The sequence below is a fragment of the Pollicipes pollicipes genome, unplaced genomic scaffold, assembly GCF_011947565.3.
Source record: "Pollicipes pollicipes isolate AB1234 unplaced genomic scaffold, Ppol_2.1 Scaffold_7262;HRSCAF=8765_pilon_pilon_pilon, whole genome shotgun sequence".
NCBI lineage: Eukaryota > Metazoa > Arthropoda > Thecostraca > Pollicipedomorpha > Pollicipedidae > Pollicipes > Pollicipes pollicipes.
The window spans coordinates 19,191,069-19,203,270 of NW_023597055.1; the positions used below are offsets into that span (position 1 = coordinate 19,191,069).

Sequence of the window (12,202 nt, forward strand, 5' to 3'; positions counted from 1 at the left end):
CACCCCAAAGACGTTGATTTTCGGAATCAGCGTGTTGAGAAGGCCCTGCACACCAAATTTGGCGGCAATCGAGACGCCCCGCAATATCCAACTGGCAATTGGATATCAATCTGCTGCTAGCTTGACAGACGTGAGTTTTCGGCTTCTCTAATGAAACAAAGGCGCCATATCTGAACACAAACATTAGCCTTTCGTGGTTTTACGAGCATGATTTTGTACGGGTGTTAGCTAGGAAAGCTGTGTGCTCATTTCATCATGCTTTTGCGATTTGTGTGGCAATCCGAGGCGCCTGCCGAGAAGGCAGAGAGCCTCGTGCAGTCTTGCGTCCGCCGGTTGCGTGGCGGAGTGGTGTTGCAAGGAGTTTGTGTTTCATTTAAGGTATAGCAAATGAGGCAGAAAATTAAAATGTGACTCAGAAAGTCTACAATGTGAACTTTCTGAGTGTCAGAAAAGGCTTTCGTGGTGTGGCATTGCACGATGATATGCCCTCTGCCCTGGAATGTTCATTTTGGCCGTGCTGGTATTTTGTGTTAAGTTAATATGGTGTGCTTCTCACATCATCGCATCTTACTGGTCTCCTTTGTTGCATTAATGGAGTTATAAACCAAGGCTGTCAATGAAAGGTTTAAAGGCATGCTAGGTAACCATTAAAGCAGCATTTGCTGATGGGGGAATATTGCATGCCTTTGCATTTCATGTGTGTCTGACTACATTGATGAATGTTGCTGTTGAAAACCCCTGAATTAGCTTGTGCCATCAGCAAGATGTTCAAATGTCCCAGATTCCAGATTATCCTCAAAAGATGGTGACTCAAAAGTTGTACATCATGTTCTACATCAGGGACAATGTTTTGCAAGATGAGCTTGGGGAGGCTGTATCAGGAAATATCATAAATATTCCACCTAAAATCTACCATCCATCTGCTATCAGAAATGTATTTTGCCAGTTATGGCCCACTTTGCAGAAGGTAAGGATTGGAGCCCGAGTTGGGGAGGGGTTTGGTGCCTCATGCAACTGAACAGGAAAGTACACCCCTCTTCAACATCCATTTTGGATGCATCATCTTCATGTTTGGAAGTTTTTGTTCCAAAACTTAATGTGTGTGCCACCCTGTGCCTAACAGAGTGTTGATCTGACTCAAACTTTGCCCTGCCAGGTCACTGCTCCAGCCACTGCACTGGGAGGCACTAGGGATACCTGACCAGAAGGAGCACCTCTGGCCTCAGTGGCTGATGCTCCAGGTGCAGTGCCAACAGGCCATCTGCAGACTGCTTTCACGCCACAGCGCAGCTGCAATGCCCAAGGCTGTGGACCTGACTGAGCGGCGTGATGCTCGCACTGCCAAAACCAAGAAGCTGAAGTCATATGGTCCACCCAGTGCTGTCAAGCTGCAGGTGCTGGGCACAGGTGCCGAGGGTGCACCTCGATCCCTCTATGTCTTCACCACCAGTGCCAGGTGAGTGGCAAGATCCACTGTGCCTTCCATCCACACTACCATTGCCAGGTCACATTTGGTGACCTGGCACATACCCTACTTGAGATTGTATGCGATATGCATGGCAGAATGCATTTTGTTAACAAGCATTCAGCCAAGTTCATGATCAAATAAATACACCAATGTTGATGAGATCAGCCACACACACTGTCTTTGTGTTGATTAGATTTGTTGGGCTAGTGACTGACTGAAGGTTACTCTTTCCAAGTGACCCATTGATGTTTCACTATATATGCTAATTTGTAACTGGAAAGTTATTGTTTGTGCCAGCAGCTGCACAGTTTGGCCATAAGTTACACCATGTTCACATGGTGGTCTTTGTTTTCACCAGCTGGTGGAGATGCCAACAAGGCCTACCATTCACTGATCATACCCCATGCTTCACGGCAGCTACCTGTTCAACTGCGGCGAGGGGACGCAGCGTCTGTCGCACGAGCGCAAGACACGGCTGGCGCGGCTGGAGAACGTGTTCATCACCACCAACGCCTGGCGGAATGTGGGCGGCGTGCTGGGCGCGCTGCTCACCCTCAACGACATCGGGGTGCCGGTGCTGACACTGCACGGGCCGCCGGGACTGGTGGGTCAGCCAGCCGCTGGCCCGCCCGGGCCCGGCGACGGTGGAGTCTGCATCTGCTGCGTCTTTTAATGTCGGGTGACGGCGGCCTCGTACATCGTCCATGTTTTGTGTTGAGTTAGAGGTTGCCACTCCTCAGACGTTGAAGCAGGTGGCAGATTCGCAGTGTATTTGGACGAGGCTGCATTCCATCACCCAACCAGTGTCCATTTGCTACTGATACCAGAGCAAACGCACCGCCATTGTTTCGCACGCTTACACCGCTCTGCCGATGCCAACGGCGTCCCCCCCCCCCCCCCTAAACGCACTGTGCACGGCACTTAGGTCTGAACGTCGCGTGCGGTTGTTGGCGTTGTACTCGCAGCGCCGGATCTCGCCGAGCCGTGGCCCCCGAGCCACTGGCTCGTGCCGTCGCTCAGCCAGGCCCCCCGCGTCCGCAGAACGCGCTGTACCGCGACACGCGCAACTTCATCCAGCTGCGCGGCATGAACGTGTCGCACCGCAGCGAGACGCACGCGGACTTCGTCGACGTCGGGCTGACGGTGAGCGTCCGCGGGACACCGCCAAGCTCGTTCCGGGAGCCGCGGTGATGAGGGGACTCGGGGAGTGTCGCAGACAGGGCTGTGTGGTTGAAAACGTCCGTAGTCGACTCTGGTGTCAGGCAAATTCGATTGCATGTAAATGTTGGCGAATCCCATTGCATGTAACAACGGAAGCATGAGTTCAAAGTTCGTTTGTGTAGCAAGCTCTGTCTTGTACCGAGCATGACATGGAATTGGTGCTTTTCCAAGGTTCAATTTATGTACAGGTAGAGACGTTTCTTGACAGCTCCTATGTCTAAGTTTGCCATGAGAGTACAGCTATGTGGCTGACGGTGACGGGACTGAGCCGGGCCGCCGTCACGTGCTGTAGCGTGACGGCGTGCCATGCAGCGAGCATCGGGCGCGCCGCTGCACCGCCAATTCAGTGACCCCGGAGGCCAGGCCAGCCAGCGGGCGCACGTGACGCGCGCACCGTCGCCAGGTGCGCGCTGTGCCGCTGTGGGGCGCCGCCGCGAGCCGCGAGCCGCCGGCCGTCGCCGCCGGTCCCCCGCCGGTCGACTACTTCGCTTTCGAGAGGACGGGCGGCGCCGGCGGCCGACCGGCCTCGCCGCCCAGCCGGCCGCCGGCGCCGCCGGAGGAGCACGGTACGCCGGGGGGAGGGGCGAGGGCGTAGGACGGAGGTGGGGTGGGGCGCGGGCGGAACGGGCGGAGGCTCTGGTACTTGGTTGCGGTGTAGGTTCGTGATGTCTCGTTCATCGTCGGAACGCTAGAGGTTGAGCAGGGTGCCTTCCTAAACATGTCAACCGTTAGGTGGCGGTCTGCGAATGACGCCGACGAGTCATGTCATCGGGCTTCCATGGCAACTTACTTTAACTCGCCAAGTACGTCTGACACAGCACTGCTTTCCATCTTGCCCACAATTGCCCGTCCGTGACTTCCACGAGAGGAACGGTGCAGAAGGAACTTCCCCGGCAGGGATGTCGCGGGAGGGGCTTCTGCGAGAGGGACCTGCGCGGGAGGGATGCCGCGCGTGGGGGTTCGGTAACCCCACGCTTGCGGCTGGTCTGTGACGTTGCGTAACCCACTGACCGAAACACCAGCACTCGCGCGCCGCCCGTCACGGCTGACACGATGTCATGACGTCGACCGTTCCCTGCGCCGTTGACAGGGCCGCCGCTGCCGGAGCGGGCTGTGTCGTACGCCTACGTGTGCTCGGTGCCGGACCGCGCCGGCCGCCTCCTGCTGGATAAGTGCGTCAGCCTCGGCGTGCAGCCCGGCCCGCTGCTGGGACAACTCAAGGTCGGTGCCGTCGGTGCCGGCTTCGAGCGCCCAGAATTGCTGGAATGGATGTGTTCTCGTGCATGGGGGGCCGTCGTGGAACGGGGCATAGACGTAAATGCAAAAGATCGATGCTCGTGCCCGTACCTGCACGGTACCCGTACCTGTCCCGGTGCCCGTACCCCTACTGTGCCGTAGAAATCGTCTCGAATCCGTCGACAACGCCCCGTTAACCTTGGCGTGCTGGTGCCCCCCCCCCCCTTCATGGCTCCCCGGCACCCGTATTGTCTGCTCCGCATCCGTGTAACTGCGCTGATATGATTATGTCCATGTGACTGTTTACATAACGATGTTCGTGCGACTGTCCATATAACGATGTCCATGTGACTGTCCGTAAGACGGTGTCCGTGTGACTGTCCGTGTTACTGTGCCCGTGTGACGGTCTCCCGGCGTCACGGCCTCACTTCGCCGTCTGCCCACAGAGCGGCAGGGACGTGGTGCTGGAGGACGGCCGCGTCGTCCGGTCGGAGGACGTCACGTCCCCGGACGAGGTCGGCGCCCAGTTCCTCGGTGAGGCCGCCTCCCTCCCCTGGCTGGGTGCGCCCATGCCTGCTGATCGGCTCGGTCTGGGACGAGCGCCGTTGGGGGCTGCGGCTGGTCACATCGCACGGGTACTCGGTTGGGGATGGTTATGTTTATAACATGTTTGGTCGCAGTCTCAGAAAAGTTGCTGAAATGATGTCAAGAATCTGTGGATCTTTGCGAGCTACGATGATGAAATTGTTCATGGACAACATGGCCTGCAATGCAACAGGTCGCCAGATGTGTCATTGGGATATGTAAATGCATCTATAAATGATTGATTTGTTTTGCAGTCCTGGAGCTGCCCTCGCCGGACTTCCTCCCCTCGCTCTCCGATTTGAACTCGTCGCTGGACGCCCCACGGCTGGCGGCCGTCGTGCACTTCTCGCCGGCGGCGGTGATGGACTCGCCCGAGTACCGGGCGTGGCGGGGAGGTCTGCCGGCGACCGTGCGCCACGTGGCGCTGAACGAGACGTGCCGCGGCCACGGTAGCGAAGCCGTCCACCGGCTGCAGCACCAACTGCACACCATCGACCCGCAGCTGTTCCCGCTGCTGGCCGGCGACGACCCGACCACGGACCAGCCTACTGGTGAGCGGCGGGGAGGCCCGTGCGGCTGTCCTCCAGCACGGACGTGGGCAGACCGGGCTTGGTTGCGGCGAGTTCGCCATCTGATGTCGAACGACCTGCTTGCATGGTGGATTTACCTGATCCTCGCTATGATCTTGTTAATTCTGGCCTGTAGTTGAGCACTCGTTTGAACGTCGTCAGCCGTTGCGATCATTGTTTGGATGGCACATCATTTACAACGCGGTACGGTCTGCAAGCACATTGTTGATATGAAAAATTTTAGCTCTCATTTTATGAAGCAGGATGAACACACAGTCCTCTCTACCCTACCATCTCTGTTACAGTGCCAACTCATTCGGGGTGTTGCACTTACCTTTGACGCGTAGTACGGTACGTGTGCCAAACGGTCCGCTGTGTTCTGCCGCATCTGCCAGACGGTCTGCTATGTTTGGCGCGTCTGGCAAACGGTCTGCCGTGTTCGGCGTGTCTGCTAGACGGTCTGCTGTGTTCGGCGTGTCTGCCAGACGGTCTGCTGTGTTCGGTGTGTCTGCCAGACGGTCTGCCGTGTTCGGCTTGTCTTCCAGACGATCTGCTGTGTTCGGCACGTCTGTCAGACGGTCTGCCGTGTTCGCCGTGTCTGCCAGACGGTCTGTTGTGTTCGGTGCGCCTGCCAGACGGTCTGCCGTGTTCGGTGCGCCTGCCAGACGGTCTGCCGTGTTCGGCGTGTCTGCTAGACGGTCTGCCGTGTCCGGCGCATCTGGCAGACGCTCTGCCGTGTTCTGCCGCATGTCAGACGGTCTGCTGTGTTGGGCGTGTCTGCCAGACGGGCCGGTTTCAGACGGCGCGCCCTGTAAGCGAGTCCGGCTGTCGTCAGAGGACGACCCGACGGCAGAGCAGGACCAGGACCAGGACCACGAGCAGGAGCAGGAGCAGGAGCAGGAGTCGTCGCTGATCCACCCGCCGTCCGGCTGGGGCCTGAGCCTGCGGCCGCCAGCCGAGCCCGACACGTGAGTCCCCAGGCCCAGACATCGGTCGGCTCTGACAAGGCGAGGCGTCTGGCCACCGCGCCCGGCTCGGACGTCGAGATCACCAGGGCTCTGGCTTCAGGGATGTTGTGAGATTGACTGGGACTAGTATGTTCTGTGTATTCTTTCCTTGAGGCTTTGTCATCTGATCCGGCTGGAGGATGTAATGCGTGCTGTCTACCAGAGAGCTCGCATTGTCTCTTCCTCCTCCGCCATCCCAGTAGGAGGATGTAGTATCACCGTGTCACTCTCAGCCACCTATCGGGGTAGCGCCACTGAACCCCGTCGTCTTCTCCGCCGCCAGCGAGGGCGTGACGCCGGTGACGCCGGACGTGTACCGTGCGGAGCTGGCGGCGGACGAGGCCTTCTCGGCCCGGCTGGCCGAGTACCGGCAGGCGTCCGCCGCCCTGCCGCCCGCCGCCGCCGCCGGGTCTACCCGCAGACCGTGCTGCTCGGCACGGGCAGCTCCATCCCCAACAAGAGCGGAACACCAGCGGCATACTGGTCAACCTCAGGTGGGGGCGGCGCGCCGGCGCGGGCCGGGACGTCTCCGGAGAGGGCCGCATGCGTGATGGCGGCAGAGCGTTGCTGATGGGAGGCGGCTCTATGCGGTCCACGTCCACCACGGTGTTCCGTCTGACACCATCAACTTATGCCAATACGTGTGGTGGTGACCGCTCCAGGCGTCAGCTAGAATTTGCTATGTTGGTTCGGAGGCTGCTCTGCGCGGTCACGACCTTCCTGCCCCGATTCCGCGACCACAACAGGAGGACCTCTCCGCACCGACCCCGTCTGTCTTGTGACCGGTGCGTCCCCGGCAGTGGGGACCCCTCCGCGCCGACCCCGTCTGTCTCGTGACCGGTGCGTCCCCGGCAGTGGGGACCCCTCCGCCCCGACCCCGTCTGTCTTGTGACCGGTGCGTCCCCGGCAGTGGGGACCTCTCCTGGCCAACCCCGCCTGTCTCGTGACCCGTGCGTCCCCGGCAGTGAGGACCTCTCTTGGCCAACCCCGCCTGTCTCGTGACCCGTGCGTCCCCGGCAGTGAGGACCTCTCCTGGCCAACCCCGCCTGTCTCGTGACCCGTGCGTCCCCCGGCAGTGAGGACATCTCCGCGCCGACCCCGGTATGTGACCGGTGCATCCCCGGCAGTGGGGACCTCCTGGCCAACCCCGTCTGTCTCGTGACAGGTGCGTCCCCGGCTGTGGGGGACCCTCTTCCGCTCTGACCCTGTCTGTCTCGTGACGGGTGCGTCCCTGGCAGTGGGAATCCCTCCCGCGCCGACCCCGTCGGGAATCCCTCCGCGCCGACGCACGTGTCTCGTGACCCGTGCGTCCACGACAGTGGGGACCCGTCCGCCTCGACCCCCGTCTGTCTCGTGACCCGTGCGTCCCCGGCAGTGGGACCCCTCTGCGCCGACCCCGTCTGTCTCGTGACGGATGCGTCCCCGGCAGTGGGAATCCCTCCGCCCCGACCCCGTCTGTCTCGTGACTGGTGCGTCCCCGGCAGTGAGGAGCACTCCGTGCTGCTGGACTGCGGCGAGGGCACGCACGGCCAGCTGGTGCGGCTGCTGGGACAGCAGCGGGCGGCCGCCGTCCTCCGTCGGCTCGGCGCCGTCTACATATCGCACCTGCACGCCGATCACCACATCGGTACGGGCCGGCCGACCCTGACCTGACCTGACCTGACCCCGCGGACTGGTGACGGCGCTGGACTTGGGTGTGGGGTCGAGTGTGACGGACGGGGAACTCGATGGATTCTGTGCGCCCGATTGAGTGTAGCTGAGAGACAACTCTGAGACCACGGCTCGAGACCGAGTGTAGCTGAGACAAACTCCGAGCCACGGCTAGAGACCGAGTGTAACAGCCCACATGCCGCAGAGGCCGACCCCCATTGACTCAGCGTGAGTCATGACCCCTCCCCCCCCTCTACCGTTGGCTCGCGGTAACAGGGACGAACGTCCGCCGACCGTACCGTGCTCCACATCTGCAAAGGCCGGCAGCTCTCTTAGTCACCTGCGGATTCTGGATTGCCCGCGTAAAACAGCTCGCCGTATTTTTGCGCAGAATTGATTTGAGTACAGGTCGTCGGTCTGACCAGCGAGCGTGCAGTGCGCCGGTCTGACCAGTAAGTGTGCAGTCCGCCGGTCTGACCAGCGAGCGTACAGTGCGCCGGTCTGACCGGCGAGTGTAGTCCGCTGCCCTGATCAGCGAGCGTACAGTGCGCCGGTCTGACCAGCCAGCCTACAGTGCGCCGGTCTTACCAGCAAGCGTTCAGCCCGCCAGTCTTACCAGCAACCGCGCCGTGCTGCAGGTCTGATCAGCATTCTGGAGGCGCGCCGACGGGCGCTGGGCGCCGAGCACCGGCCGTGCCTGCTGCTGGCGCCGGGCCCCATCGCCGGCTACCTCACCATGTACCACAACAAGATGGCCCCGCTGCTCGGTCAGTGGCGCCCGGTCCGCCGCTGCGGCCGTGGGGACGCCCCGTGAGCTCGGACGGCCGTATGTAGTCGGATGCTGGGGCTCGCGGGACGCTGCTGCCGCGCGGACTGAGGAGTCGGGCCGGTCGCTGCCCCGTGGGTCTGGACAGGCTGCGGCTGGTGTTTCTCGGGCCGACGGCGCAGTAGCCGAGCCTGTTGTGTGACTCTTGCTTGCCGGTCCCTCGCGCATCGGACGATCCGCTGGACGTGCTCCGCGATGACTCTTCTTGTTTGCCGCAGTGCTCCGCCCCCTCTCCCCCTTGCCCCTCACTTTCGGTGCTCCCCTCCCCCACTGCTTCCCTCTGAGGCCCGCGCCGCTTCCTCTGACCTGCTCTGCCCTGCCGCCAGACACGTTCTCGCTGGTGGCCAACGCGCGCCTGCAGCTGTCCAGCTCGCCGCGCCCCGCCTGGCTGCAGGAGCGGCTGGCGGCGGCCGGCCTGGACGAGCTGGTCACCTGCCCGGTGCGCCACTGCCCGCTGGCGTACGGCGTGCGTCTGGGCCGCGCCGGCGGGCCCAGCGTCGTCTACTCGGGCGACACGCGGCCCTGCCCGGAGCTGGTGGCGCTCGGTCAGTCGCGCGCTGTCTCCCAACGCGCTGTCGAGAGCTGGCCGCAGTTGGTTGGTGTTGATCCACCGCGCCTTCAAGAGCTGGCCGTAGTTGGTTGGTGTCGGCTGGTTTTGCGCTGACTGTCGCTCTTGCTTGACGGGTTGGGTCTGTGCTCTGCCGGTCCGGGTCATCGGTAGATCTAAGACGAAGGCTGAACTCCAGGCCAAGGTTGTCGATGCGGGAATCGACCCCAGGAATGGGCCCCGGCCCGTGCCCTCTGCCAACCCCAAACCAGGCTGGTGTGATCTTGCCGGCGGGTTGGCCCGGGGTCGAGGTCGTGTGACTGACACCGGGCGCCTGTCGCCACTCAGGTCAGAACTGCGACCCCTGCTGATCCACGAGGCCACGCACGAGGATGAGCTGCAGGAAGAGGCGGAGCTGCGCGCCCACTCCACCACGTCGGAGGCGATAGGTGAGCTCCTGCGCCGCGCCGGGTCTCGGTGTGCCGCCGGCCGGCGCCAGCGCGCGCACGGGAGCCGCGCCGCCGCCGACCTACGCCGTCTCAGTCGGGAGGCGCTCCGCCGTCCACCTCTCCATAGTCCCCCCGTCTATGGCGCCGCTGACTCTGCCTCTGGCACACTGAACGGCACCCCCCCCCCCCCTCGGCGCCGCTGACCTCCGCCTCTGGCACACTGGACCGCGGCGGGCCCCGCTCCCGGCCCTGCTGACTCAGCCTCTGGCTCGGCAGGCGTGGCCGCGACATGGCCGCCCGTCACGTGCTGATGACGCACTTCAGCCAGCGCTACTCGAACCTGCCGCTGCTGCCGGAGCCGGCGCCCGAGAACGTCGGCGTCGCCTACGACAACATGGTGGTCAGTGACGGCACCGAGCGAGAGCGGGCACCAGCCGGGGACGGCCCAGGCCGGGCCAGGGGGACGGTCAGGTTTAGGTCGGGAGGGCGTGGTCGGGCGGGAAGCGTGACGGGTCGGATCGTGGGGCGGGGGATCAAGCAGGGTGGACTGTTGTCGCGTGTGTGGTGCGCAGCGTCCGCCGCTGGACGCGGCTGACTCCGGCCAGGGCCCAGGCATCCGACGGGCCCTCCGTGGCGGTTTGGTTATTCGGAGCAAACCAACACGGACGCTCTCCTTGTCGGCTGGAGTCCCGCCCCGTGCGTTGTCCTGGCCTGTGACGTCATACTGACGCCAGCGCGCGGTGGCCGACCCAGGTGGACTACCGGCACCTGCCGCGGCTGGCCGCTGCTGTACCCGTGCCTGCGGCAGGCCTTCGCCGAGTCTACGACCAGTGCGTCGAGCGCACGGCGAAGCGGCGCGACCGGCAAGCAGAAGCTGGCCGACCAGCTGGCCAACGACGGGCTGGTATGACGTCACCGGTAGACGGCCGCGACAGTCACGTGGGTGGGGTCGGGGCCGGGACCGGCTGGCCGGCCGCGCCGCAGACCAGCATGGCGGCGCGTGTGGCGACCGTGATGTTGTTACTGGTGACGTGTTACCGATTCGCGGAACGGGCGGCGTCTGGTGACGTCATCAGTCCTCGTGTGTGACGTCATTTGTGTGTGGGCGTTGAGTCATCGCGTGCCCCGTCACACATGTCCGAACTTGATTCTCCGAGACCTGGACCGAATGTGATATGGCCTTCCGGCCCGCTGGGTCGAAGCCGTGACGTCATTGTTGCACGTTACGGTCGGAGGAACGAGCGGGCGCTACGAGGCCGTAGGAAGGTGTTTTGGAATTTACCTTTTGTTGAGTGGGTTGGAGCTTGTTGATAAAACTACCTTTGCGCCTGTTATGTTATTGTTGTGTTATGCTGGCAGCTGGTTACTGTTAGATCCACGGTTTGGGCACATCAACAGATCAGCCGGAGTGACGAAGAGTGTGTGGAAGTAACGAGATGTTTGGATACCCCAGCAGATGTACACCGAACGGGGGGGGGGGGGGGGTACCGGCGCAATGGGCGCATGGTGTCGCGTGGCTGAGGTAGGGCTGAGGGTTCACTACGCTGCCCATGATGGCTTCCGATTCAACTGAATCCTGTGAGCTGATGAGCTGTTTGAAATGACTGGAGTCGGTTCATTTCTGAAGTTGTCGCAAGAGGGTACGGGTTGAGCCTCGATATGCAGGTGGTGAGCCGCCGTAATTGCCTGTGCTGACCAAATGCCCTCCCCCCCCCTTCCCTCCCCAAAAGAAAACGTGAACGACATCAGGAACGGGTTTGCTGAGCGGTATTTCTAGCTGCTAATCGTGAAACCCGGTCTGAATGGGTGTCCCGTGTTGGACATCCCGTCCGATTGGGCGTCCCGTGTCGGGACAGCCGGCATGACTGGGCGTCCCGCTCCGGGAATTCGGAGAGTCGCGTCAGCTTCCGGAGCCTGACGGCTGAGGACCACGCCCAGCGTCATGACGCGCCGCGAGGGATGCAGTAAAAAATGTGATGAAGATTGGGCGTGTCACACGTGGAGCAGGGGGATTGTCCTGGCAGTAACAGTTGCTTTCTTGCTTGCGTGGCAAAATCAAGCCCAAGGTGAAATGTTCCCGCGGTCGGTATGGACTCGAACCTACGCTCCCAGAGGGAATCTGATTCTAGTCAGACGCCTTAACACTCGGCCACGACCGCTCCGTACTGGTTGCCCTGCCACACAAGTATGAGAGGAGTTCGAATGATTCGCACGCTGTTTCAAATATCTTAATGTTTGATATAAATGCTTAGGCATTGTCCAGCCACAAACTAACGCGAAACGATAAACATCATCCAAAACAAAAGTTGATGTCTCTGGCACATGAATAGTTCGGCGGAATATAAGTTGTTCATTCAACGAAGCAACATAAAGCACTAGCTTACGCTGAAATCAGTAACTTGCATGCCTCATGCCTTGTGCGGTCCAGGCAAACAACGTGGCAGTGAAAGTCTATCAAGTTTGGTCCACCTAGCGTACATAATCTTACTGGTAGTTGTAATTTACGTTCCTAGGTGGCGGTGCACGAGAAGGGGATTGTATCACGGGTGTCGAAACGTCATATTTATGTCGCATGAATCACCATTTCGGCACAACAAATCGCTGCATTACCCCCTTCTGCTCTAAACACGTCTTAGGCTACATT

The 12,202-nt window shown here is 61.2% G+C and overlaps 1 protein-coding gene across 1 annotated transcript in view; it reads left to right on the forward strand.

The window, feature by feature from the left end:
* The first annotated feature begins 325 nt into the window (after positions 1-325).
* Positions 326-12,202, forward strand: part of LOC119113529 (ribonuclease Z, mitochondrial) — a 12,806-nt gene continuing 929 nt past the window's right edge. Inside the window, exons 1-16 of the mRNA XM_037237830.1 lie at positions 326-378; positions 1,157-1,456; positions 1,886-2,072; positions 2,510-2,611; positions 3,093-3,204; positions 3,780-3,910; positions 4,372-4,459; positions 4,765-5,061; positions 5,879-6,013; positions 6,508-6,580; positions 7,571-7,713; positions 8,375-8,503; positions 8,889-9,107; positions 9,463-9,586; positions 9,835-9,958; positions 10,312-10,362. Of these exons, the coding sequence (XP_037093725.1) occupies positions 1,233-1,456; positions 1,886-2,072; positions 2,510-2,611; positions 3,093-3,204; positions 3,780-3,910; positions 4,372-4,459; positions 4,765-5,061; positions 5,879-6,013; positions 6,508-6,580; positions 7,571-7,713; positions 8,375-8,503; positions 8,889-9,107; positions 9,463-9,586; positions 9,835-9,958; positions 10,312-10,362 (2,139 nt within the window). The 5' untranslated portion in view covers positions 326-378; positions 1,157-1,232. The remainder of the gene's footprint in view (positions 379-1,156; positions 1,457-1,885; positions 2,073-2,509; positions 2,612-3,092; positions 3,205-3,779; positions 3,911-4,371; positions 4,460-4,764; positions 5,062-5,878; positions 6,014-6,507; positions 6,581-7,570; positions 7,714-8,374; positions 8,504-8,888; positions 9,108-9,462; positions 9,587-9,834; positions 9,959-10,311; positions 10,363-12,202) is intronic.